Source organism: Lissotriton vulgaris, chromosome 3_1, assembly GCF_964263255.1.
Source record: "Lissotriton vulgaris chromosome 3_1, aLisVul1.2, whole genome shotgun sequence".
Classification (NCBI taxonomy): domain Eukaryota; kingdom Metazoa; phylum Chordata; class Amphibia; order Caudata; family Salamandridae; genus Lissotriton; species Lissotriton vulgaris.
The window spans coordinates 1,157,488,088-1,157,511,777 of record NC_141689.1 but is presented as its reverse complement, the minus strand read 5'-3'; the positions used below and the strand labels follow the sequence as shown (position 1 = coordinate 1,157,511,777).

The window sequence follows — 23,690 nt, the reverse complement described above, 5'->3', positions numbered from 1 at the left end:
GTAACACTTTTATTTAAACAGAATTGGTTTAATTTGCATTAGATAAACAATTTGTTATACTGTAAACCATCTTTTCTTCCTTCTTTCCTTCTTCTTTCTTCCCTCTGTCATTCTTGTCATCTTATTTCTCTCTCTTGCTTTCATTTATCTTTCTTTTGTTTTTTGCTTTCTTTTTTTCTTCATTGCCTTCTTTCCATACTTCTATCTTTCCTTTTTCTGTTTGCCTTATTCTTTCCTTCTTTTTTTACTTCCTTCTTCCCATCTTTTGCCTTTTTTCAATCTTTTTCCTTTTCTATTTTCTATTTTCTTTTTGACATCTTTCTTTCTCTCCAGTTGTTTTACCTTCTTTTTGACATTTTCTTTCTTTCCTTCATTCTTGCTTTCTTTCCTTTTTTCTTGCTTTTCTTTTTCTTTCATTCTCACTTGTATGCCGTCTTTCTTTCCTTTTTGCTACCTTTTTTCTTTTTTACTTTGTTTGTTTGTTTCTTTTTCAATCCTTCTTCCTTATTTGCCTTTTTTAATTTTTTATTTTCTTCTTTCATTATTTTTTCTTTCTTTTCTGCTTTTTTAATTTTTCTTTCTTTTCTGCTTTCTTTCATATTTATTTACTTCCTTCCTTTCACTCATTCTTTCCTTCCTACTTTTTGTCATCTTTCTTATATTTCTCCTTTCCTCTTGCTCTCCTTCTTTCACTTCCTTTCCTTTTCTTATTCCTTCTTTTGTCTTCTTTCTTTTTTCTTTCCTTTCTTTCTTTTACTCCTACCTTCCCTTTTCGCTTTCTTTCTTTCCTTCCTCCTTCAGTTTTTTCTATCTGTCTTCATATTTTTGCCTTCCTTCCTTCCATTCCTTCTTTTTGCCCTGCTGTTTTGCCTGCCTTCCTTCCTTTTTGCTTTCCTTCCTTCCTCATTCATTTTCTATCTTCCCGTTTTCTTGTCTTTTTTTTCTTGCGTTCTTTCTCAAAGAAAGAGGCTGCCAGACCAAATGGCTTTTTAGGTCTTTTGATTTTACGAAAGTTAGGTATAACAAAGTTACTTACAGGGGTTTTAATCCAGGATTCATCCATTAGTCTGTGATTGTGTCATTCACATTCTCCTTCCACGCATTCCAGCATGCATTAAGTGTCCAATGTGCCAGCCCACTTCAGCCATTGACTGACTTCACTGTGAGTTATGTAATGCTGCCCTTTCACCTGAAGCACATACACACCCAACGTAGTTTTCTTCAGTGCCAGGGAGTACTATGGAAATTAGTACTTTTTGAGACCCCAACATTTTTTTTTGTCTTTAGCCAAAGTCTTTGTTCTTTAAAGAATTGACGATGTTCGGGCAGCTTCCTGAACAATAACGTTTTGTAGAATGTAAAAAGAAAACGTCAAAGACAAAAAGAATTGCTAATGCCTGAACTATTGACTTTGTCAATGCTTTTTAAAATATACATGTGATAAAAATCCGTACTCAAACTTTTCTTACTACTAGGACTGCAATGTATCTAATAAAAAACAGAGGTCCAAAATAACTACTATATTGGCACTCAATGTGGCACACATGTCAGATAAATCATCTTTGTCACACAAAAGGTACTTTGTTCTCAATGTTGAGATAGCTGAGTGCCACAACTGCCTTATACAGTGTGCCTATTTTGTAACAGAATCAGTTCCCAAAGCTCTGTTCAGAGGCCCGCGACCTGGTGCTATTAATGGCTGGGTAGTCTTGAATTCCCATAATTAGCATCGAGATTATATAAAGGGATTGGAAATGCAATGGTTCCAATAAACATTCAGGGGCATATTACCAAGCTATAGCGATAATTATCGCTATTGCTTGGTTAGAGATAAAAATTTACTGCTGAGGTGCGGCGATTTTTATCGCAGATAAACCTTGGTATTACCAAGGTTTATCGCAAATGCGATAAAAATCGGCCGCAATGCATGAATATCGCTGAAATGTCAGCGATATTCATGCATTACCGAGCTAATGCTCTTAGCCATGTTATCCACCTCCCATTGGATAACATGGCTAAGAACTGCTCAGGGCAGGTGATAGCTTTTGAAGATATTCGCGCTTAGCGCGAATATCTCCAAAAGTTGGTAATAGCAGATAGCGATGGTAGCGACTGTTTCCAGTTGCTAACATGTTGGCACTCCCACTTTGAATGTCATCAGTGATAAATATCACTGACATGCAAAGTGGGGCCCAAGATGGTCGCTATCTCCTACTAGCTGTCGCTAACTGGTGTTAGCGACAGCTAGGTAATAGGAAGAATATTTTATCTCCGCTTTCTTGGCTTTTAAAGCCAAAAAAGCGGAGATAAACCCCCTTGATAATATGCCCCTCTATGCCTAAGAGGGGAATAAGGGGGAGAAAGTAGGGGGAAAGGGGACAAACAATATATTATTGCACCATAAGGGCTGAGTAAAAACGAAATATGAGATTAAACACTGTATGCATGTCAAATATTCCTAATAAAATATTGTAATATAATTACGCAGGCTTAAAACAGTAACATCTTAAATGTTTTAAGAAAAAGACAACAAAGTGATTTTACGGCTTGACACTGCCTGTCCCTTTATCTCACTCTCACCGGTCTCAATCTTGTCTCTTGGTGACGGTTTTTCCTTCTTTCTCCTCCTCCTTCTTTTCCGTTTGAGTCTTTCTCTTGGTCGGTATCTAAAGAGGAAAACTAAATGCCGGTCCTCAAAAATGATTTTTGGTGGGCCCCTTAAATTAAGCACTATCAGAGAGTGGCCAATGCAAAACGGCCATAGAATTCGATAAAAAGGCAGTAAACTTAAATAGGTTAAACCATGTGTAATATGTGTAATTTAAGGAAAACGACACTTTACACAGCTTTATCTTTGCAATTTCATGTAGGAATTTGAACCCCAAAATGTACCTCAAGTACACGTTCCGTTCAAGACAAACTGGGGCACATTAACAATTGTCAGCGTACAGAGCTGCATCAAATTTGGCAGCGCCGTGGTCTGACATTTTCAAAATGCAGCGATGCATACTACTGTGTTTCCCCTAGAACTGGTGCAAAAAAACTGTGTAGCGCTAGTGCAGGCACCCTGCCGCCATGTTGCAAGGGTGGCTGCGCTGCACAGACAATTGTTTATGAGCAGGAAGGGACACCGTCCTGCACATGATCAATCAATAGTAGAGATTTGCATCTTCTATGTGGAAAGAGCAAAAAACGAGGAGAAATTAATCATTTCTTCTTTTATCACCATTCTAACGCCAGGTGAGTCCATGGCTTTAGTTTTTGGTGCTGCCTAAGCCTTGTAAATCTGGGACAGCGCCAAAAAGCCATGGGTGTTAGCGGTGGAACCCCCACAGCAACACCCATTGCACTTCCCTTTGCTGCAGAGGACTGCGGCCGAAGGGAGCATATTTACAAGGTGATGTTAAGCCATTCAAAGTGGCTTAGGGCCAACTTGTAAATATGGAAAATGGTGCTGCGCCACAAAAGTGTCAAAAAAAGTGACGCTCCAGTGAGGGCTTGTAAATATGCACCACTGCCTCTTGCTTGTGCCATACTGCAATGATCAAAGATGCTCTAAACTCCATTTTGTGTGTGAGTGATGTCATTGACATCATCAGTGTATGGCTGTAGATTTGCCAAACAGGTGTGCAAATTTGACCCAGTGCTCTGTTTCATGAACGATTGTAAATCTGGGCCACGATTTTCAGTCTCCCAGGTAAAGTGCAAGCTGCATATGCACTCTCACACTGTAGAAGATAACTTTAAACTTTCTGCCTGTCGTTTGCATTTACTCATATAATTATTTCATTATTATATTCATATATTTAATTATTTATGTATTTATATACATTTAGCCTTGAGAGGAGCAATATCGCTTCATTGAAGTTAGATCAGACAATTTTAGGCAGAAATTGGAAGAGGTTAATTCCATGCTTAACAAACTACTATATCTCCCCATCTCTGCAATAGGTAAAATACGTTATGCTAAAACGGCCCTTATACCTCTTCCAGTATGGGCCAGTTTATGTTCCAATATCATATTTCCAGTAATTGTAGCCTCGAATCATCACATTTATCTTGACGGTGATATACATATCGAGCAGTCTGCACAAAATTCAATATCTATTGGCTCAGATAGAATTTGGCATACTAATTGTATATGGTAGACCTGTTATTCACCTATCCACCAGCAGGTGTGCTAGGGTGAATTCCCTAAACACCTAAAATTAAGGCTAAAGACAGTGATAGACATACGTCAAATAGCGATTTAATACTTTCGCCAGGGTTTAAGGGGCACATACCAGTTTACTAAACCCAAATTTTAAGAAATTATTGAATGTTGGAAAACAGTAACCTAGAACAAAATTAATGATTTATGGTCTAATACAAATTAATTTAAACAGATCCGAGGAACGCAATGTTCAATACCCTTTCATTTTTTATGCTTCGAATACGGTCTGTTTCAACCGAACAGCTCATAACTAAAGACAGCATACATCATCCCCAAAAACTTTTTAAAACATTGACAATAAAAATTTCCACAAAGAATGTTGTGTCTCAATTATATGCTTTCTTGCTGGAAGTCAGTATGAACTGGCAGCAACACACTGTATGTAGACAAATGGAAGAAGGAAGATCCGTGTATGTCCAGAATTGCAGTTCAGCATCAATAATTACAATATTTTCATAGTTGACACATGCCATATGCTACTAGTGATGTTAATTTACCTATATTGACATACAGTACAAACCTGCCAGGATCAACAAATTGAACTCGTGGACAATATCTGCCTGCCCACAATGTGATCTTATTATGGTGGGGCACACTCATTTGCCACTTTCATGCTCACAACCAGCACTGTTTTTCGGGTTAGAGGCAGATGGTGACCTGTATTTTCATTAGAAACTGGTCACATTTGGTCCAAATTCCACCGCTCTTCTGTTATCTGGCAAAACATAGAAATTTGGTTCAGTGTCTGCAATGTTGCCATTCTTGCTAGTTGCTAGTTGTTGAAATAATAAATGGACAAAACATATTAATCTTGATTAGTAAAAATGTGTCAGATTTAAGCAAATATTTCAGGAATGAAAAGAAGATAACTACGTGGACCATGGGTTTTAAGGGCCTTTCGGGCAGTCTTGCCCTGCCAGATAGGCTAACTTAGAAGGGCCATGATGTGGACCAATTTTCTTTGGGCCTGTGTGTCATGACAGAACCAAACAAGCATTGGCATAGCCAATAAGTCCGCCTTTGGGACCTTATACGTGTTTAGCCATGCAGCACATTTTCCTGGGTGTTGTGTGGCCAGGATTTAAGAGCCATACAACTGCTACACACTAGTTCAAGTAGTCGGACATATAAATATATGCTTGCCTTAGTAAACATTTATGGACACATTGTAAGGCACTTTAAAGCACAAAGACAAGTGCCTCGATGCAAGTCAACAGAGCTATAACATTCTTTATGCGGCCATCATAAAGCTGTTTTCTTAATAAATGTTACAAATAATCCAAGTCTGAGCCTCGCAATGAACAGCTGCATTCAAGCTGAATCCACCGGCCAAGGATCACAAGTATAAAAGTAAACAGCTCTCTAAAACAAGCAGCGGCTACAGCAGCAGAGAGTCTCGCTTCAGCACCTAGGGGGAGTAGGGGAATGCTGTACAGGCAGCTAAGACTGCATGGAGAGTGCAAGTACGGGTAGATAACAGTGCTGTACATGGAGCTGAGTTCCTGGAGAGTGCATGCAAGGGTTGATAACAGTGCTGTACATGGAGCTGAGATACTGGAGAGTGCATGCATTGGTTGATAACAGTGATGTACATGGAGCAGAGTATCTGCTAAAGACCAGATCGGGCTCCCCCTTAGACCCTTGCCCCTTGAAGCTCCTCAAACAATGTAAGGAGTCTCTCCTGCCTATATATCTAGAGATCATGAACAGGGCAATGAGGGACGGTACTTTTCCCGTACAATGGAAAAGAGCGGTGGTTAAACCACTGTTAAAAAAGCCCACATTAGATCCGGGTGCCCTCAAAAATTTCTGCCCCATTTCGCTGCTCCCAGCCCCCGCAAAGATGCTGGAAACTCATCTAAACCAGCATCTTGCAGCCTTTGTGGAAACCTCTGGCCTTTTAGATCATTCGCAGCATGGATTTCGGAGAGAGCATAGTACTGAGTTGGCCCTCACTATTGTGCTTGACAACATCCGCACAAGAGTGGATAAGGGCCAGACTACCCTCCTCATTCTGCTAGATCTCACGGCTGCGTTTGATACCCTGTCTCCCTCAGTGTTAACATCTCGACTGAGGGAGATAGGGGTTGAGGGGCCAGCACTTAGTTTGCTGACCTCTTTTCTTGGCCAGAGGGAACAGAGAGTCAAGATGGGGGAGTTTCTATCTCCATCCCTCCCTGTGCAGTGTGGGGTCCCTCAGGGGTCGGCATTAAGTCCGACCCTGTTCAACATCTATGTGACCCCACTTGCCAGGCTGATTAGATCTTTCGGGATGGAGGTAGTCTCCTATGCCGATGACACGCAGATCTTGATGTCTATCGCCCAACCTGTCATCTCGGCTGCCTCCAATTTTAGACACTGTATGGAGGCAGTGGCTCAATGGATGATTTGCAATTCATTGAAGCTCAATGGCGAGAAAACAGAGATTCTGGTGTTCGGAGGTAAGGAGGACATCTGGTCGGCGGAATGGTGGCCCTCATCCCTGGGCCAGTGCCCTATACCTACTGCCTTGGCCAGGAATTTAGGAGTCATGATTGACCCCACCCTGGGGATGGGTTATCAAGTAAACAGGACCATCTCTACTTGCTGGGGCATAATAAACATCTTGCGGAAGATAAAACACTATCTGTCCCCTCAAGCCAGGAAGCAAATTTCAGTTGCTCTAATAGGCTCAAGACTCGACTATTGTAACGTCCTTTTCTTAGGCATTAACAAGGGCCTTATAAGGCGACTTCAAATGGTACAGAATGCTCCAGCGAAATTTGTACTAGATTTACCCAAGCGGGCTTCCGCTACGGCTGCCAGAAAAAGTTTGCACTGGCTCCCGATTGAGTCCAGGATCTCTTTTAAGTCCCTATGCCTGATCTATGGGGCTTTGGCTTCAAATGGAGCTAGAGGCCTGAGGGACCTGCTGGTTCCCTATTCCCCTTCTAGAACTCTGCGCTCAGCCAACAAATCTTTGTTGGCAATCCCTCATGTTCGTAGAGCCAAGTGGGGTGGCAGAGCCTTCTCGACTCTGGCTCCAAAGCTGTGGAATGCTCTGCCAATTGAGATTAAATCCCTCCCCTCTAAGCAAGCCTTTAGGAAGACGCTCAAAACGTGGCTATTTGCCAAAGCCTACCCTTAGCTCTGGATTTGCCTTTTTTGATTTCCTTTTGATTAGGCGCCTTGATGCCTTCGGGCTTAGTTGCGCGTTTATAAATTTCATTTCATTCATTCATTCATTCATTCATTCATTCATTCATTCATTCATTCATTCATTCAGAGTGCCTGCACGGGTAGACTACAGTATTGTACATGGAGCTGAGTTCCTGGAGAGTGCATGCGTGGGTTGATAACAGTATTGTTCATGGAGCTGAGTACCTGGAGAGTGCATGCACAGGTAGATAACAGTACTGTTCAGAGAACCAAGATTGTCTGAGAGTGCTGGTATATGGAAAGTGCCTGTACGGGTAGATAACAGTACTGTACAGAGAGAGAAGATTGTCTGAAGAGTGAATGTATGAGTAGATAACAGAACTGTACATGGAGCAAGCCTTCTTACTGCACTGCCATGCATCAAAAGAAAAGGGCAGGAATGAGCTGTATCTATAAGAAACTGCACATTTTTGTCCTTGTCCACTGCGCTGATGCACAATGGCTGCCAAGTGCCAATGCAGGCACCCTTGTGCCATGGTGTAAGGGAATCTTCATTGTAGGGGTGATTTTATTTATGCAGGAAGGAACACCTTCTTGCACAGAAACAATTGTGAGAGGTGTCTTCCTCCTTCTATGTGTTCTGCAGAATGCAGCACAGATAGAAAAAGGAAAAATTAGGAGAAATAACAGTATTTCTCCTCGTTGCACCTCCTTACGCCTCCCCTCCTTACCTATATTTGCCCAAGACATGGTTCCAACATTAACTGGAAAACCAGGAGAGGATTCTCCATGCTTTCATAGCTGGATGATGTCCATAGGTGAGGAATTAGCTCCCTAAAAGGTGTTCTGCCAGGAGAAGCAAAAGAAAACTTCATAATGATCCATAGTTTACGAAAGAGTTACAGGGACTTCACTTACACTGTAAACAACGTGAACGTAGATGGAGAAGGGGATATGAAGTATCTAACTTGCAGATCTTCAAACTTTTCAAGAAGCAATATCATTCAGCTATTAAATTAGCCAAAAAAGAGTACTTTAATAATAGAATTACTATGGCAAAGCATAACCAAAAAGAAATCTTTGAAATTGTAAAATCCTTCACAGATCCAAAAGACCTACATTCAGAAATTCCCCCTTCCAAAAGCTTTGCAATGAGATCGCATTATATTTCGAAGATACGATTAAGAACATTCAAAAGGATTTCGGAACCCATAGTCCATTTGAGCCCACTAATGAATATGAGCCAGATCACAGGAAGGGCAGACCTGTCCTTCAAGCCTTCCAAACTGGTACGTTATTTCAGACTAAGGAGGCCATACTGGCCTGTAAATCAGGCTCTCCATTGGGCGCTTGCCCCCCAATAATATTACATCATATTATTGACATAGTGAATCACGTGATCGACAATATTGTGAATTCCTCTTTATCCAGTGGCATAGTGCCGGATGAATGGAAATTCGCTATTGTGCAGCCACTTAAGATAAAACAAAATGTAGATTCATCTAATCTTTTCTAACTACAGGCCCATATCCCTGTTACTGATTTTAGGTAAGATTACAGAGAGAATGGTTTATAAAGAACTTTCCAGAGTCAGCTCTGATCTTTCACCCCCACCAATCTGGGTTTCGCCTAAAACATTCTACGGAATTAGCGTTATTGAAGATATCGGATACCCTGAAATTCATAACAGACAACAGCAAGAAGGCAGTTCTGATTCTTTCGGCTCTGTCTGCCGCATTTGATACCATCTCTCACAACATCTTGCTAGCTAGATAGAGAGCTGTGGCATTTCCATTTCTGCCCTGGCATGGATCACATCCTTCCTGTCGAATAGAAAGCAAGTTGTCTTCTTCGGATCCTTTCTCTCACCAGAACGCACCGTCACCATGGGTGTCCCACAGGGGGCCTCCCTCAGTCCACTCCTCTTTAATATGCATGTGACCCCACTTATCTCACTTTTCGGCTTTTGGGATCTTACGCTGATGATGCCCAGCTGATCCTGTCCTTGGAAAATAACTCCACAGAAGCTGAAGAAAACTTCAAAGCCTGTCTTACAGCAGTCATCAAATGGATTAAGAATACTCTCCTGTAATACTGATATGACAGAAATCTTACTGATTGGAAAAAATAATCCCTTCTACACTAAGAACTAGTGACCAGAGGAGACTGTAGCTATCCATCTATGGTGGAGGTGGCAAAAAATCTGGGAGTGTAATTTGACTCTTCCCTCTCTTTCAAACCACATGTTTTAAAGGTAGCAGGGATATGTTTTGGCTTAATTAAAACTCTTTTAAAATTATTTGACTTGATTCCGCTTGCCGCAAGGAAAACCGTGGCAGTGGCTTTAATACTCTCGCGGTTAGACTACTTTAATAGGCTTCTGGCAAGGACTAATAAAAGCAACCCTAAGGAGACTCCAGTAGTACAGCATTCAGCAGCCAGACTGGTGCGAGGGCTCCCCCGTAGAACGTCTGCCTCTGCTGCCGTGAAAACCCTTCACTGGCTCCCGGTTCATAAAAGAATTTTGTTTAAACTATTGTTGACAACCTTCAGAGCAATTCGCTGGATGGGTTCTGTATACCTTTTGACACAATTTAAGTCACACACGACAATGAGGACACTTAGATCCAGCTCAGCAAACCTGCTCAAATGGCCAGGTTTCAAACTGAAAACTAAAGGAGGGAAATCTGCTGCAGTTTTAGGGGCAAAGGCTTGGAATTTCATCCCAAATTAACTCAGAGCAACGGAACATGAAGAGCAGTTCAGAAAGGCACTAAAGACATGGATCTTTGGAACATCGGATGCCTCATGCCTTGCACTTATCTAGACTCAAATCTGTTACTGCTGATTTTCGTTATTGGATAGCCCCAAGAGGCTCCAGTGGGAGTGGCAGTTTGCGCTCTATAAGCAACACATTTCATTTAATTTCATTTCTGGGAAGGCATAGTATTCTGATGCATTATCAGGTCTACAAAACCTTGTAATTCTGTGAATGCGTCAGGTTCCATGGACGTTGCGTGGAAACACCCACAGCAACACCTATGGAACCCCCCCCTTTCACGCAGAGAAATTAGTTAAAGGGGGCTGTATTTACAAGGCTATGAAAAGCCACCTGGGGTGGCTTTATGTGGCCTTGTAAATATGGGCAGGCAGACTGTGCCGCCTGTGCACAAAATAAGTGATGCACTGGCGGCGTAATGGCCTTGTAAATCAGCACCACAAAACCGAAGTCTAAGCTTTGTGCAATTCTGTGCATAATGTGTTTTCAGATAGTAATTGTATATGATTTGGGCTTATTTATGACCAGAGATGTTGTTGCAACATCATGAACTGCAACATAGGACCAGCTTTAGACAATGAATTGAGAATAAACTCTGACACTCACAAAAAGTACGAAGCCGCAGGGTAAATCATGAGAATCAACAAGGCTGCCTCCTACGAGACACCAGTGGTTTCTCTTACAGGGACAAGAGGCCAGATTGCATCCCAAACTCATAGAAAAAAAAGATGCCATGGGTCACCAATAAAACAACCTGGACTGGTTCGTCACCGGCTTCAATTATAAAAGGAGTAGTTTAAAGTAAACCACCGTCTCAAGCTCATGTACATTTAATAGAAAGTTTGACCCTCCCAACACTGGCATCTAAGAACACTAGACCCCCATCCTGAAACATCCCTCTCTCTTGTACTCACTTTTCTCTCGCTCTCTCACGCACCCTTCCCGTCTCTCTCATGTGCTTCACTTCAGGCCTTTATGCACAGTTTCTTCCCCATACATTTTCAAGATTTCCGACCCTCAAACCCATGCTTTCCTCCTCTTGTTAGGGTGTCTTCTGTATACGTAGGCACTCCCTCTTTATGCATCTATTACCTGCTCTCCCCTTCTTTTACACATACTCTTTCTCCTCTTCAGTCTGGAGTTCATTCACCACTTTGTGCACAAACAACTTATCCCTCAATGGCTTTCTTTCTATCTATTCTGTGACGCTCTCACCCCTATCTATTCACCATGGTACATAATTTCACTACACAAATACACTGCACACCACACAATCCAACCCCACTCAATTCCATAACTAGCATTTCCAATTCAACCCACATTATTGAATTCCACACTACGTACATCTACTCCACTCCAAACAATAGCACATGGGTAAAATACATTTTTATTTACAATACCAATAGCACTAACTCTCACAAACGCGATACCTATTGCATTGCAAATGCTTCTTTACGATGGGAGGGCACCAGTATGTTAATAAAATTGATTAGAAAACCACAGAAAGAAGGTATTTTGTGCACTCTAGCAGTCCCGTAGAGACTGATTATACAACGGCTTTTGGGTTTATATAACATATACTTGGTGGCAAGTCAAAAATCCTGAGGAAATAGGACAAACTCACATAATGTGAGAAATATTGAAAAGCCAACACATTTGTTTTTCGTCATATAATAATTGTGTACCCTGTGTCAGATGTGGTTCTATATACCTGATAGAAAATAGTGAAAAATAGGGTATTTTTATTATTCATTGGTTACGATGCACTTTTACCCCTTTGTTCTGGTCTCTGCACCGTTTCTGGCATCTCAGTTTATATTGTATATAATTTTAACAGGAAGGAGTGTGTCAAACAGGTATAGCCAGACTTTTTAGTTTTAATGCCCATCAAAGGAAAATATGATGGTAAAACACATATGCAAGGTTTGTATTTAATATTGTATGACAGATTGCTGTGTGAAGTTTTATGTCTACAAAACGCTGTATCCAAGAACTCTGCAATATAAGGCTGTTTTTTTTGTATGCATGAAAAACTTATAATAAATTTTTAACCTCATTAAATAGCATAGCATAGGTGCTGCAATGAAATCAACAGTCGAAATTTCTTCAGTGTGTCTCAAATCTGCAATTCTCTCTTTTCTTAGGGAGAGCTGGATTCTGCATTGAAAAGTGCAGGTAATAGGCTTGTCTTCGTGAACTACTCCTCTCCGAAATGTGGACTGTGCAAGGGGACAGATAAATTAATTCAAGTAAGTACAATAGGAGGAACACCATTTTATGGTTTGTTTATTTATTACATGCTGGCCTTCGAAGTTTAAGAGCGTGTCAGTAGTATAATTTCCCTGTGGAATAAAGTTCGTACAAACTGTAGCATTTTTCTGGTCATAGGTCAGAGAGCTTCTTTTTGTTATGACTGGATCACAGAATAACCCATGAATTGTAATATTTCTGGGCCCGATTCACAGAATGAATTTAAGACTCAATCCTAAACTTACTACTGTTTTGGTATTCACAGATTGTACTTACTACTTTTGGTATTCACAGAATGAACTTACTACTTTTGGCATTCACAGAATGCACTTACTACTTTTGGTATTCACAGAATGAACTTATTCATTTCGGTATTCACAGAAGTTAGGACTCCTAACTTTAGGACTCCTAAATGCCTTCTGTGAATACCGAAAGTCTTAAAATTAGGATTTTTCTCAATTTAGTAGTAGTAAAGTTAGGACTCCTAACTTTAGAACTCCTAAATGCCTTCTGTGAATACCGAAAGTCCTAAAATTACGATTTTCTCAATTTAGTAGTAGTAAAGTTAGGACTCCTAACTTTAGGACTCCTAAATGCCTTCTGTGAATATCGAAAGTCCTAAAATTACGATTTTTCTCAATTTAGTAGTAGTAAAGTTAGGACTACTAACTTTAGGACTCCTAAATGCCTTCTGTGAATACCGAAAGTCTTAAAATTAAGTTTTTTCTCAATTTAGTAGTAGAAAAGTTAGGAGTCCTAACTTTACTACTACTATATTGAGAAGGCATTTAGGCGTCCTAAAGTTAGTAGTCCTAACTTTACTACTACTAAATTGAGAAAAATCGTAATTTTAAGACTTTCGGTATTCACAGAAGGCATTTAGGCGTCCTAAAGGTAGTAGTCCTAACTTTACTACTACTAAATTGAGAAAAATTGTAATTTTAGGATTTTCGGTATTCACAGAAGGCATTTAGGAGTCCTAAAGTTAGGAGTCCTAACTTCTGTAAATACCGAAATGAGTAAGTTTATTCTGTGAATACCAAAAGTAGTAAGTGCATTCTGTGAATGACAAAAGTAGTAAGTTCATTCTGTGAATACCAAAAGTAGTAAGTGCAATCTGTGAATACCAAAACAGTAGTAAATTTAGGATGAGTCTTAAGTTCATTCTGTGAATCGGGCCCTTTGTCAGCATGCCGTGCTCTTTCATTGAAACTGGGATCTCTGACAGCAATCACATGTTGTATAAAACGGGTTTCCTGTGTCTGATGAGCAACCGAACCAAAATGTATAAGAATATTTACGGTGGTGTAGCGCGGTGGGGCCTAGGGTGATATAAGCCGCAGCGCTGGTATGAGGACACACTGACGCCAGTATAACTCTGCTGTCGGGAAGACCCGGAGCGGTCTCCGGCCCCTTTATTTATGCCCTCGGGGCGAGCCCGCGCCGAGGGATGACGGGATGCGTGTAAATATGCAGCATTGTCAGAGAGGCCGGGTGGCTCTCTACATCCCTTCCTTCTTTTAGTCCTGTACCATCAAAACTATTCACTCACGGAGAGGTGTACATAAAGTCCTTCAACCGCTGACTGGGTGCTGGATTCAGCCAGAGACCATATCTCTGGCTCCGGGAGGAAAAGTATGTCGTCACCCCAGCCGGGGTGTCCTCCACCGATTCGGCGCCAGTGCTTTGGAACGTCGGCCTTGCATCTCCCGGACTCCCTGGACTTGCGGTCCTTGGTGACTCTGGCACAGAGCTCCTTGCTTCAGGTGAGCCCGTGGGAGAGAAGATCAGCGGGAGCCTGGACACTCCGATGCCTCCGGATCTGTTTCTGCCTCCACTGTCTTCTTGAAGCTTGATACGTTCATCGTGACGGACTGTTGTCCTCTTCGGACAGTAACCATGGTGCCTTGGACTTTTACGACTTCCCATGCTTCAGGCTCATACAGCGTCCGCAACTCCCACCCAGGGTGTCGGTCTTTCATCACTACCCGGTCCCACACTTGTAGCTGGGGTTCCTGAGCCCTTCGGGCCTCACTGGCCTTCCGGTTCATCGTCTCCCTCCTTGCCTGGATGGCAGCATCTTTCCGCTCCACGGGCACCCACGTCGGGTCATCCGGGATGCTGTCTCTTGGGGCACGTTTGAACAGCAGATTTGCCGGAGCACCTTAGTGGTGCTATGAGGAGTCTGACGGTACGCATCCAGGAATTGCTCTAAAGCCGCTTCAGAATCTTCTCCGTTGTCCACAGCGATGTGTAATGCCCTGTTGATGGTTCGCATCAGCCTCTCTACTTCCCCATTTTCCTGGGGCCACAGTGGGGTGATCTTCCTGTGCCGCACCGCTCGGTTCTCGAGATATTCCTGAAACTCCCTCCCTTGGATAGGGGGTCCATTGTCGGACTTAATCTCTTCGGGCAGCCCCATCATCGCAAAAACCCTGTCCAATACCTTCTTCACGTGGGGAAACATGGTGGAAGCCACCACCTCAATAACCGGAAACTTCGAGTAGGAATCGATTATGACCAGCACGGGCCGTCCGTCTGGAAAGCAACCGAAGTCCACGCTGAGGTGTGTCAATGGGGTATCGCTCGGCTCCTCTGTTAGCACAGATGTGGGGGCCGTTTCTCCTCCTGTGATCGTGCAGGCATGGCACTGCCTTACCATCTCTTCCACCAGAGAGTCCATCGCTGGAAACCACACTTTGTCCCTCAGCCTGGCTTTGGTCTTAGCCGTTCCCTGATGCCCGATGTGAGCCAACCCGAGGATCCTCTTCTGGAGCTTCGCGGGTATGACGATGAGATGTCCCCTCAGAATCACTCCTTCCGCTCCTACGCTCAGCTCACTTCTCACTTGCCAAAGCTGTTGACGTGCATGGCTGACCTCGGGACGTAGGGCACGAGCCCCATCCATGAAGTGAGCCCAGCCATTGTTCTCCAGGGCCTCTCGCACCCGGGAGAGAGTGGGGTCATCTCGAGTGGCCTGGCTAATCGCTTCCAGCATCATTGCTTTGGGGCATGTTCCTTGCGACACCATGTGCACGAACTCTTCTGTGCTGTAGTAATCCGCATCCGACTTGGGTGACATTGAGGATTCTTGGTGACGGGACAGGTAATCGGCCGGGTTGTGCGCCCTGGGGCGGAAGACCACCTTAAAGTTGTATCCTTGCATCTGTACGGCCCATCGTTCAATCCGCGGAGGGGCGAGCCAAGAGGAGCCTGCAAACAGCGGGAGCTTGTGGTCAGTCACAACTCTGAACTCTTGGCTGCACAGATACAGATGGAAGTGCTGGCACGCCCATTTGATCGCCAACGCCTCCCTTTCGATCTGGGCATATCTGGTCTCGGTGTTGATGAGGGCTTTGCTGGCGTACGCTACTGGCCTCCATACACCCGTGCCATCTTCCTGGAGAAGGACTGCTCCTAGGCCCACCGGGCTGGCATCAACAATCAGCTCTGTTTGGCTTTGTGGGTGGAAGTATGCCATCACGGCCTTGTCCAGCAGGCCCGACTTGACGTCCTGGAACGCTTTGTTGGCCGCCGGTGTCCATTCCCATTTGCAATTGTGCCTCGTGAGGGCACGCAGTGGCTCGGATATGGCGGCCAGGTTAGGGATGAAACGTCTGCAATAGATGGCCATACCGAGGAAACTCCTCACCTCGGTCGGGTTTTGCGGCGTGCTGGACAAGGCCGTGCTGGCCGTCCAGATGGCTTACGCCTTCTTCTGATCTACCTGGAGTCCTTCCCGGGTGAAGGTGTATCCGAAGAAGTCTACACTCTCTTGATAGAAAGAACATTTAGCTTTGTGTAACATTAGGCCGCAATCCACCAGTCTTCTCAGAGTGGCCCGGAGATGGGCATGGTGTTCCTCAAGCGTGTGGGAATATACCAGGATGTCGTCGCTGAGATTGATCACGCCTTGCAGCCCAAACAGTGTCTCCCGGATGGTGTTCTGAAAAACCTCAGCGGCCGACGACACCCCGAAGCTGAGTCTCTTATATCAGCAAAGCCCTACGTGTGTTGAAAAAGTAGTTATGTACCGACTCTCTGGTTCCAGCTCCAGCTGGTGGTATCCAGCACTCAGATCTAGTTTCGAAAACCACTTCGCTCCATTCAAGTCGGCCACAATATTGTCCATCGTAGGGGTAATGTGTTGCTCCCTCTTCACTGCGGTATTAGCCACTCTCATATCAACACAGAGTCAAATGGCTCCTGGCTGCTTGGGTTTGGGTACCACAACCAGCGGGGACACCCACAGTGTGGGCCCGGACACCTTCTCGATTACTCCTAGTTCCTTGAGCTCCTCAGCTCCTCCTCCACTTGCGTGCGGAGGTTAAAAGGCACACGTCGGTGTCTGAGGGCCACCGGCCGTACTGACAGATCAACGTGCAGCTTGAATCTTTTGCCTTTCAGCTTCCCCAGAATTCCTCTAGCATTGCTTCAGCGTGTGATTTGTGGACTTGGTTCGCAAAGAAGACAAGTCCCAGGTCTTCCGCTGTGTGGTAACTCAGCAAAGTCCCTTTCTTGCCTTCCGTGACGTGGAACCTTGCCTCCGTGGTGTAGCTGCCGCTTGCGACCGTGGCTGGATGACGCAACGTAGAGGAAGCGGGTCTGTGCCTCCGTAGGTATAGATGCGGGCAGTAGACGGTGTTAGAGGAGGTCGCGGTGACAGGCGGTCATACTGATCTGAGTCCATCACGTTGACCGAAGCTCCAGTGTCTATGAGAGCTCGCACATTCGTGCCATCGATGGACACAAAGAACATGGGAGGAGCCGTCGACGAGTTCCTGTCCGGCTGACATACGACACCACAAATATCTCTTTGTCGTCTTCGTCTTCATACATGGGACGCCGTCCCTTCGGTTAGTCATCCGGCACTGGTGAAGGGTCCACCAGGGATATTTGTCACACCCTCTGTGACATGTTCCGCGGTCTTGATGTTGCCCGTCGAAACCGCCCACTGTGGCATACTCGGGCATAATGGTTTAGTCGTCCGCACTGAGAGCATGTTTTCCCCTTTGCCCCACAAATGGCCGTTGCAGGATGGTCTTCACCGCAATATCCGCACAGCTCACTCGTGGTTGGTTTCTGCACTGGGTGAGGCGTCGTGGGGCATCTCTGGATGGCTTCTACTCCCTCCTCCTTGATTGTCGGGGTCTTGGGTGCCTGTGAAGTGACAACCGGGGTATGTAGGACGGCCTCCATTTCTTCCGCCCTAGCATCAGACAGTTTGTGGGAGCAAGCAAGAACCAAAATCTCATCCAGCGAGATCCCAGGTTGTCGGAGGATCAGTTTCCACAGAAGCTTTGAGCGACAGCCAAGGATGATCTGTTCATGAATCTCTTCCAGCTGGTCTGAGGAGGGGCACATGCTAGCCAGCCGGCGTAGCCGCGTGTAGAACATGTCGACAGATTCAGTCTCGGTCTGCCACACCCTCCTGAACAAGAACTTCTCAAAATCATGATTGAGTTGCGGGTCGAAGTGTCTATTGAGAGCGGCAACCGCCGCCTCGTAGTCGTCTTCCCTCCCTGTGTTGGGGAGTGTCTCGAATAGGTCGTATATCTCTGCTCCACCGTAATACATGAGGAGTGACCGCTTCACGGTGCCATCCGTCTCCCTTGTCCTCTTAAAGTAGTGTTTGAGCCGTCCGACCCAGGCCTTCCATAGGGTTGCGGCTGTCGCGGGGTCCGAGGCTTCGCTGAAAGGCGGTAGCAGCGCGACCGCGGTATGAGTGTGTACTGGGGGCGGAGGATTATTGGCGACCAGGGGGTTCTGTCCTCCATCTTGCTGAGCTGTGGTGCCTGCCGCTGGATTAGACATCTTAGTATAGCTGCGGTGGTGTGCACAGACGCGAGGGTATGGTCTGCGTGTAGACGCCCTGCGCTGGGGTGGACGTTTCAGCACGCGGCTCTGTGCTGCGTTACTGGCCTGTGTCAGCAGGGGGCGTAGTTGCCCTTCGTGACCCGGTCTTGCAGGTGTGCGTGTGTGGGGGCAATGAGGCCTGCGTTGGCCTCGCTCGGTCACTGCCGATCTCACGCGCGAGGTGCGCCCTTTAGACCTCCTTTTTGGCTTGCTGCGCTCCTTCAAATGGTGTTACTCAGGTCATGTAGCCCCTGCCAGAGCTGGCTGCACCCTTCCTCCAGGTCTCCTTGCCTCATATTCCCTTTCTCACCAAGCTCTCTAAAAGCTGGCCCTGCTGTCTCCCCAATCAGCCGCTCAAGGCTTGGATGTGCCAATGCTTGATGGACGGATGATGGGTTCATCCAGTGTGCACACTGGCACCTTGAGGGAGTGCCGGCTCCTGTAGGAAGGCGTCGCAGGGTGCTTCTTGAAGACATCACCGGGTATGCAGGCACAGGAGGGGCAGCCTCGCCTCTGGGGCCTCTTCCCTCACCCGGGAATATTGCTGGCGGACACGGCAGGGGAGCAGACGCGCGGGACCACAGAGGGCGGGCGGGGCCGTCCTCAAACTCACCCTGCTCCAGGCGCTGCCCCAGTGAGTACCAACAACCGAACGCGCTCCCAAAGGCACGGGAGGCGCGTGGGCAGACTCGAGCTGGGCAGCGCGGGCGGTAACAGCAGATCGACGCAGGTGAGCTCTGCGATGCGATCTCCGTCGGGCACACAGTACCGAGGGGCAAACCAGGCAGACCAGTGCGACTTTCCACAGACGCAGCAGGAGCACCATGCAAGGTGAGCAGGCACGCGTGGGGTGCTACCGGCCTCATCACCAGTGTAGCGCGGCGGGGCCTAGGGTGATATAGGCCGCAGCGCTGGAATGAGGACACGCTGACACCAGTATAACTCTGCTGGCCGGAGGACCCCGAGCGGTCGCCGGCCCCTTTATTTATGCCCTCGGGGCGAGCCCACCCCGAGGGATGAGGGGATGCGTGTAAATATGCAACATTGTCCTAGATAGGCCGTGTGGCTCTCTACAGGTGGGTGTACCTTGATGCTCCCGAACTCTCTACTTTCGTGAGAGCTTTGGCATTTTGTGCTTAAAGGAGATGCAAACTGTAAAGTGAAGGCACAGCGACAGCAATAATGTGAATAAAAAGACCAATGGCAGCATCTGAAGATCTGAAAAACAATTAACAAGAAATGTTTTGTAGGAGTGCATCACTGCCCCACATTAGGAAGTCTTCCCACTGGCTTGTTGAATGGCACCATGGGATAACTCAAAAGGCCTGATTATGATGACGGTCAGACCACCACGACAGGCCGTCGGTGGCGGTCCCACCGACATCCAGCATAATAGTCCCACCGCTGCATTATGATGCAGTCAGTCAGACCGCAGTGGTCAGAGGGACTGACCAACACTTCTGACATGCTCAAGGAGCCCATCAGGGCATCTGTTGGATTGTAATCCCACAATGAAGGCGGTATCTCTGTAACACTGACATAGGGTTTACGATGTCCCTTTCCAACAGCCTTTCCAGGGCGGTCCAACTGCCATGGAAAGGCTGTTGGAAAGGCTGTTGGAAAGGGACTTTGGAGGGCCCTAGCAGGGGCCCCGTCCCCTGTGGGCATCCACTATGTGGCTTGGGTTCCCCCACAAACATCCATGCACCGTGTGACAGGCACCACATGGTGACTGCCATACAGTGCATGGATGTTTGAAAAATACTCTTTACCATTGGGGATTGTACAGCAGCCTTTTTTCTGGGTGGCTGCTCAAGCCACAATGGTAAACAGTATTTTATGACTGCCTCCATCGTAATTGGGTTGTCGGGACTGCCGACTTCTTGTCGGATGGTCCCATGCCTGAAACAATGGCGGTCAGACGGTCATCCGACCGCCATCCTAATGAAGCCCGAATTGCAGTTCAGGCACATGCATTGATATTCTTTTAATAAAGCCACTTATCTACTTGTTTCCAGTGACAATGATTCTGATTCGCCAGAAAGGAGATCAGGTGAAACCTGCCTTGTGAAGTCCTTGCACTCCCAATGAGGTTTAGATTCAAATTCAAGGTTCTGTTTTCAATTCACAACTCATAATGGTACAAACATGTCATTACCCTAAAAAACACCTGTCAGACACTTACATTCAACCAGTTCTGTTCTGACTAAAAACAAAAACTTCAAAAGGTTAAAGCATGCAGATGGATTCCTTGGAGTATAGAGATGAAAGACAGAACCCAAACCACGAGAGCTTCATAAAACCCCTAAAGACAGAACTGTTCACAGAATCTGCAAAGAGCAAGGTGGAAAAAAAGCTGAATAAAGAATCTTGCTTTGCATCCTAATGGTCTCTAACAACCTTTGCCAAGTTCCCAAATCATTGTGTGCCCCCAATGTTCCAAATTAAAGACAAGGGGGCACTGTATCACTATGTGAAAAAAATCTCAGAATGTCTGATATCAAATACTAATATTAATAAGCCATTTATGATGGCTACTTCAACAGAAGTGTCCCAGCACTGAAACAGTCTAGATTCCAAGGTGAGCAGAAGGCTTAAAGAAAAAACTGGAAACTACCTGAACAGCCAGGTTTAAAGATTTTTCCAAAAGGAAAGGTCTGATCCTGCCAGAGATCCAGTGGAAGTAGAGTTCCACAACTTGTAGGCAAGAAAACGAACAGAACTGCCCACAATTCATACTTTTTTGAAAGCAAGATTCACTGCCAACAAAGACCCTGAGGACCTCAAACACCTTGAATGAAGTTAGGGTTTGATAAAGTGATGGGGATAGCTAGCACCAGCTCTATAAAAGTACCAGAGAGCCTTGAAAGACAAGCACTTCTTAACTGGAAGACAGTGCATTTCATGCAGGGCAGAGCTGATCGAAGCCCTTCTGGGAAGGTTCAGTAATAGATTAGCTGCAGAGTTCTGAACGCGTTGCAGCCTCCTAAAACGTGACCGGGATGCTCCCAAGTATACGACATTACAGTAATCCAGCCATGAGATGATTATGTCCTGGATAACTGTTTTTTTCACGTCTTCAGGCAGAAACCCCATAATCTGTCAGTCAAATGTCAGGCTCGCATCAAACTGGATGCCCAAGTTCTTGACAACTGGCTTTGGCTCCAGAAGGAAGCCAATTGATGGTGAATACCAGTCTGGCGTCCAGATAGAAACCAGACCCCCCAGAAAAAGGACCCCAGTCTTGCCAGCATTTCATTTCAGGCAGTTGAGGTCCATCCAGACGGCCACCTTGGACAGGCAAGTCCTCAGAGAGGCTGCAGCTGTATTCTGAGACCGGGTGACAATAATCTGAGTATAATAAGGCAATTCATTATTTCGGTCCATGCAGTGTTATGGTCAATGGTGGTAATTATGTCTGCTGTAACTTTGGGGAAAGAAATTCATTTCAATAGGGAGATAAAATTGTTATTACGCATTTTATGTCCCTAAGATTAGCAGGGTAAAACACGTTATAAAGTTTTTGACTCCGTTTACATTAGTTAACTATGAATATTTTTTATCTAGTTTTGAATGTCATCTCCTTAGTCTGATTTCTTTTAAATAAATTTGATTAGTCATCTATGCATCATGAAACGCAAGGTTGTTGAAAATATTTCGGATTTCCACCCCCTTTAGAAAGAGAAAACCCCCCTTTTCATCTCCACTGGTGAATCATCTAGGGGCAGATTTACAAACATTTTCTCTGGGTTTGCACCACAAAAGTGACACAACCATGTGCATAAAGTTTTCTTAGTTTACTTTTCAGAGCAAAGCTTGTTTGGTGCTGGAAAGTTGTCTGAAAGTGTTATTCTGCAACAAGGGGCGGTTCTGTCAGTGGTACATGGGTGTTCCCATGCAACCACCCATGGTTTTTCATGCAAAACCCGGGGGCATATTTGCAAGAAAATGGTGCAGTGTGGTGCTGCAAGCAATTTTGCTGTATCGAGCTGCATCATCAGGAATGGCCGTATTTTCACCAATGTGGCTCATTCCAGTACTCACCCCTGCGCCGGTGCAAAAAAAAGAAGCCTAACACTAGCACAGGCACCCTTGCACGATGATGGAAGGGTGCCTGCATTACAGGGATGCCTGTTGTTGTGCAGGAAGGGACTCCTTCCTACACAAAAACAATCATCAATTTTGTTTTTCTCCTTCTATGTGTGCTGTCGGATGCAGCACACATAGATAGAACAAAACACAAGGAGAAACAAAGGTATTTCTCCTCGTTGCACCATTCTTTTACCTCCCCTGGGGAGGCGTGTGTTTTTGGTGATGCCTCAGATATACAGGTCTTTGTAAATCTATAGCAAAGTCAAAAACAAATGGGTGTTGTATGGGAATGCCCACAGCAATGCCCATTGCCCTTTTGTCGCAGAAACTGCTTAGTGTCAAATTGTAAATATGGAGCAGGGCACAGCGCCACCAGAGCATCACAAAAAGTGACGCTCCTTGGCACAATGCCCTTATAAATTTGCCTCCCTATCTTCTAACAATCGTAGACAGGGTTTTGCACCCAAATATCTTGTCACTTGAAAGCAGGCCCTAAAAAAGGAGAAATTATTTTATTTCCCTAACTTTTCCCACTTTGCAAGTGTGCCACAGTGTACAGCACACATCCAATGTGGGAAACGTTCTAAGATTTAGTTCAAACATAGTATTTTTTACTGGAATTATATGCTTCCAGTTCAAAAAGTATGCTATGGACACCTTTGCACTATGGTGTGAAGGTTTGTGTGTGGCGCTCCGCAGCCTAATTGTGTATCAGTGCTCAAGAGAAAGCAGGCTAGCGGTATATCTTAGTGGATAGGGAGCTTTCCTGCTCCCTTCCTGTCACATAACGCAGCGCAGCAATTTTGGGTGCTGCGCTGCATTGTGCGAAAGTTTTCAAAAACTAGTCCGCAGTGTCCACTATAAGTGGATCTCAGTGTTGCCACTTGGTATCTTCTTTGTGTGGAAGCAACCACAATGAAGCCATTATTAACCCCTTCTGTGCGGCGCTGATTCCCCCCCCGGTGCTGCGCTCTAATAGAACCGGGCGTGGTCATGACGGAAAGGTTCCGTCATAAGCACAGCTCGACCGATGCTCATGACGGAACCGTTCCGTCATGAGCATGGAAGGGGTTAATTCAAGGCACATATCAGCATTGTATATAATAAAAAGTATTAGGATCCAGGGAAATATAGACAATTACAGAAGAATTAATGCAGCTTAAAATGCAGAGAGTCTTCAAAGCGTTCCAAAATCCTTCTCGTTAAGTAAATGAATGGAGGGCAGGTCCACTGGATTCATGCGGCAGGGAAGGACCAAATTATGCAGCATGATTGACTAAATTATACGGGAAGAAAGGGCAAAAAATGCAGCATAATATGGGACATTTTGGTTAGGATTGCCTTATTATTTTGTCTTTTTTA

The 23,690-nt window shown here is 45.1% G+C and overlaps 1 protein-coding gene across 1 annotated transcript in view; it reads left to right on the top strand.

Moving 5' to 3' along the window:
* LOC147727610 (thioredoxin-like) overlaps window positions 1–23,690 on the top strand; it is a 96,746-nt gene that overhangs the window by 34,218 nt on the left and 38,838 nt on the right. The window contains exon 2 of the mRNA XM_086961645.1: window positions 12,275–12,379. Coding sequence (XP_086817771.1) covers window positions 12,275–12,379 — 105 coding nt within the window. The remainder of the gene's footprint in view (window positions 1–12,274; window positions 12,380–23,690) is intronic.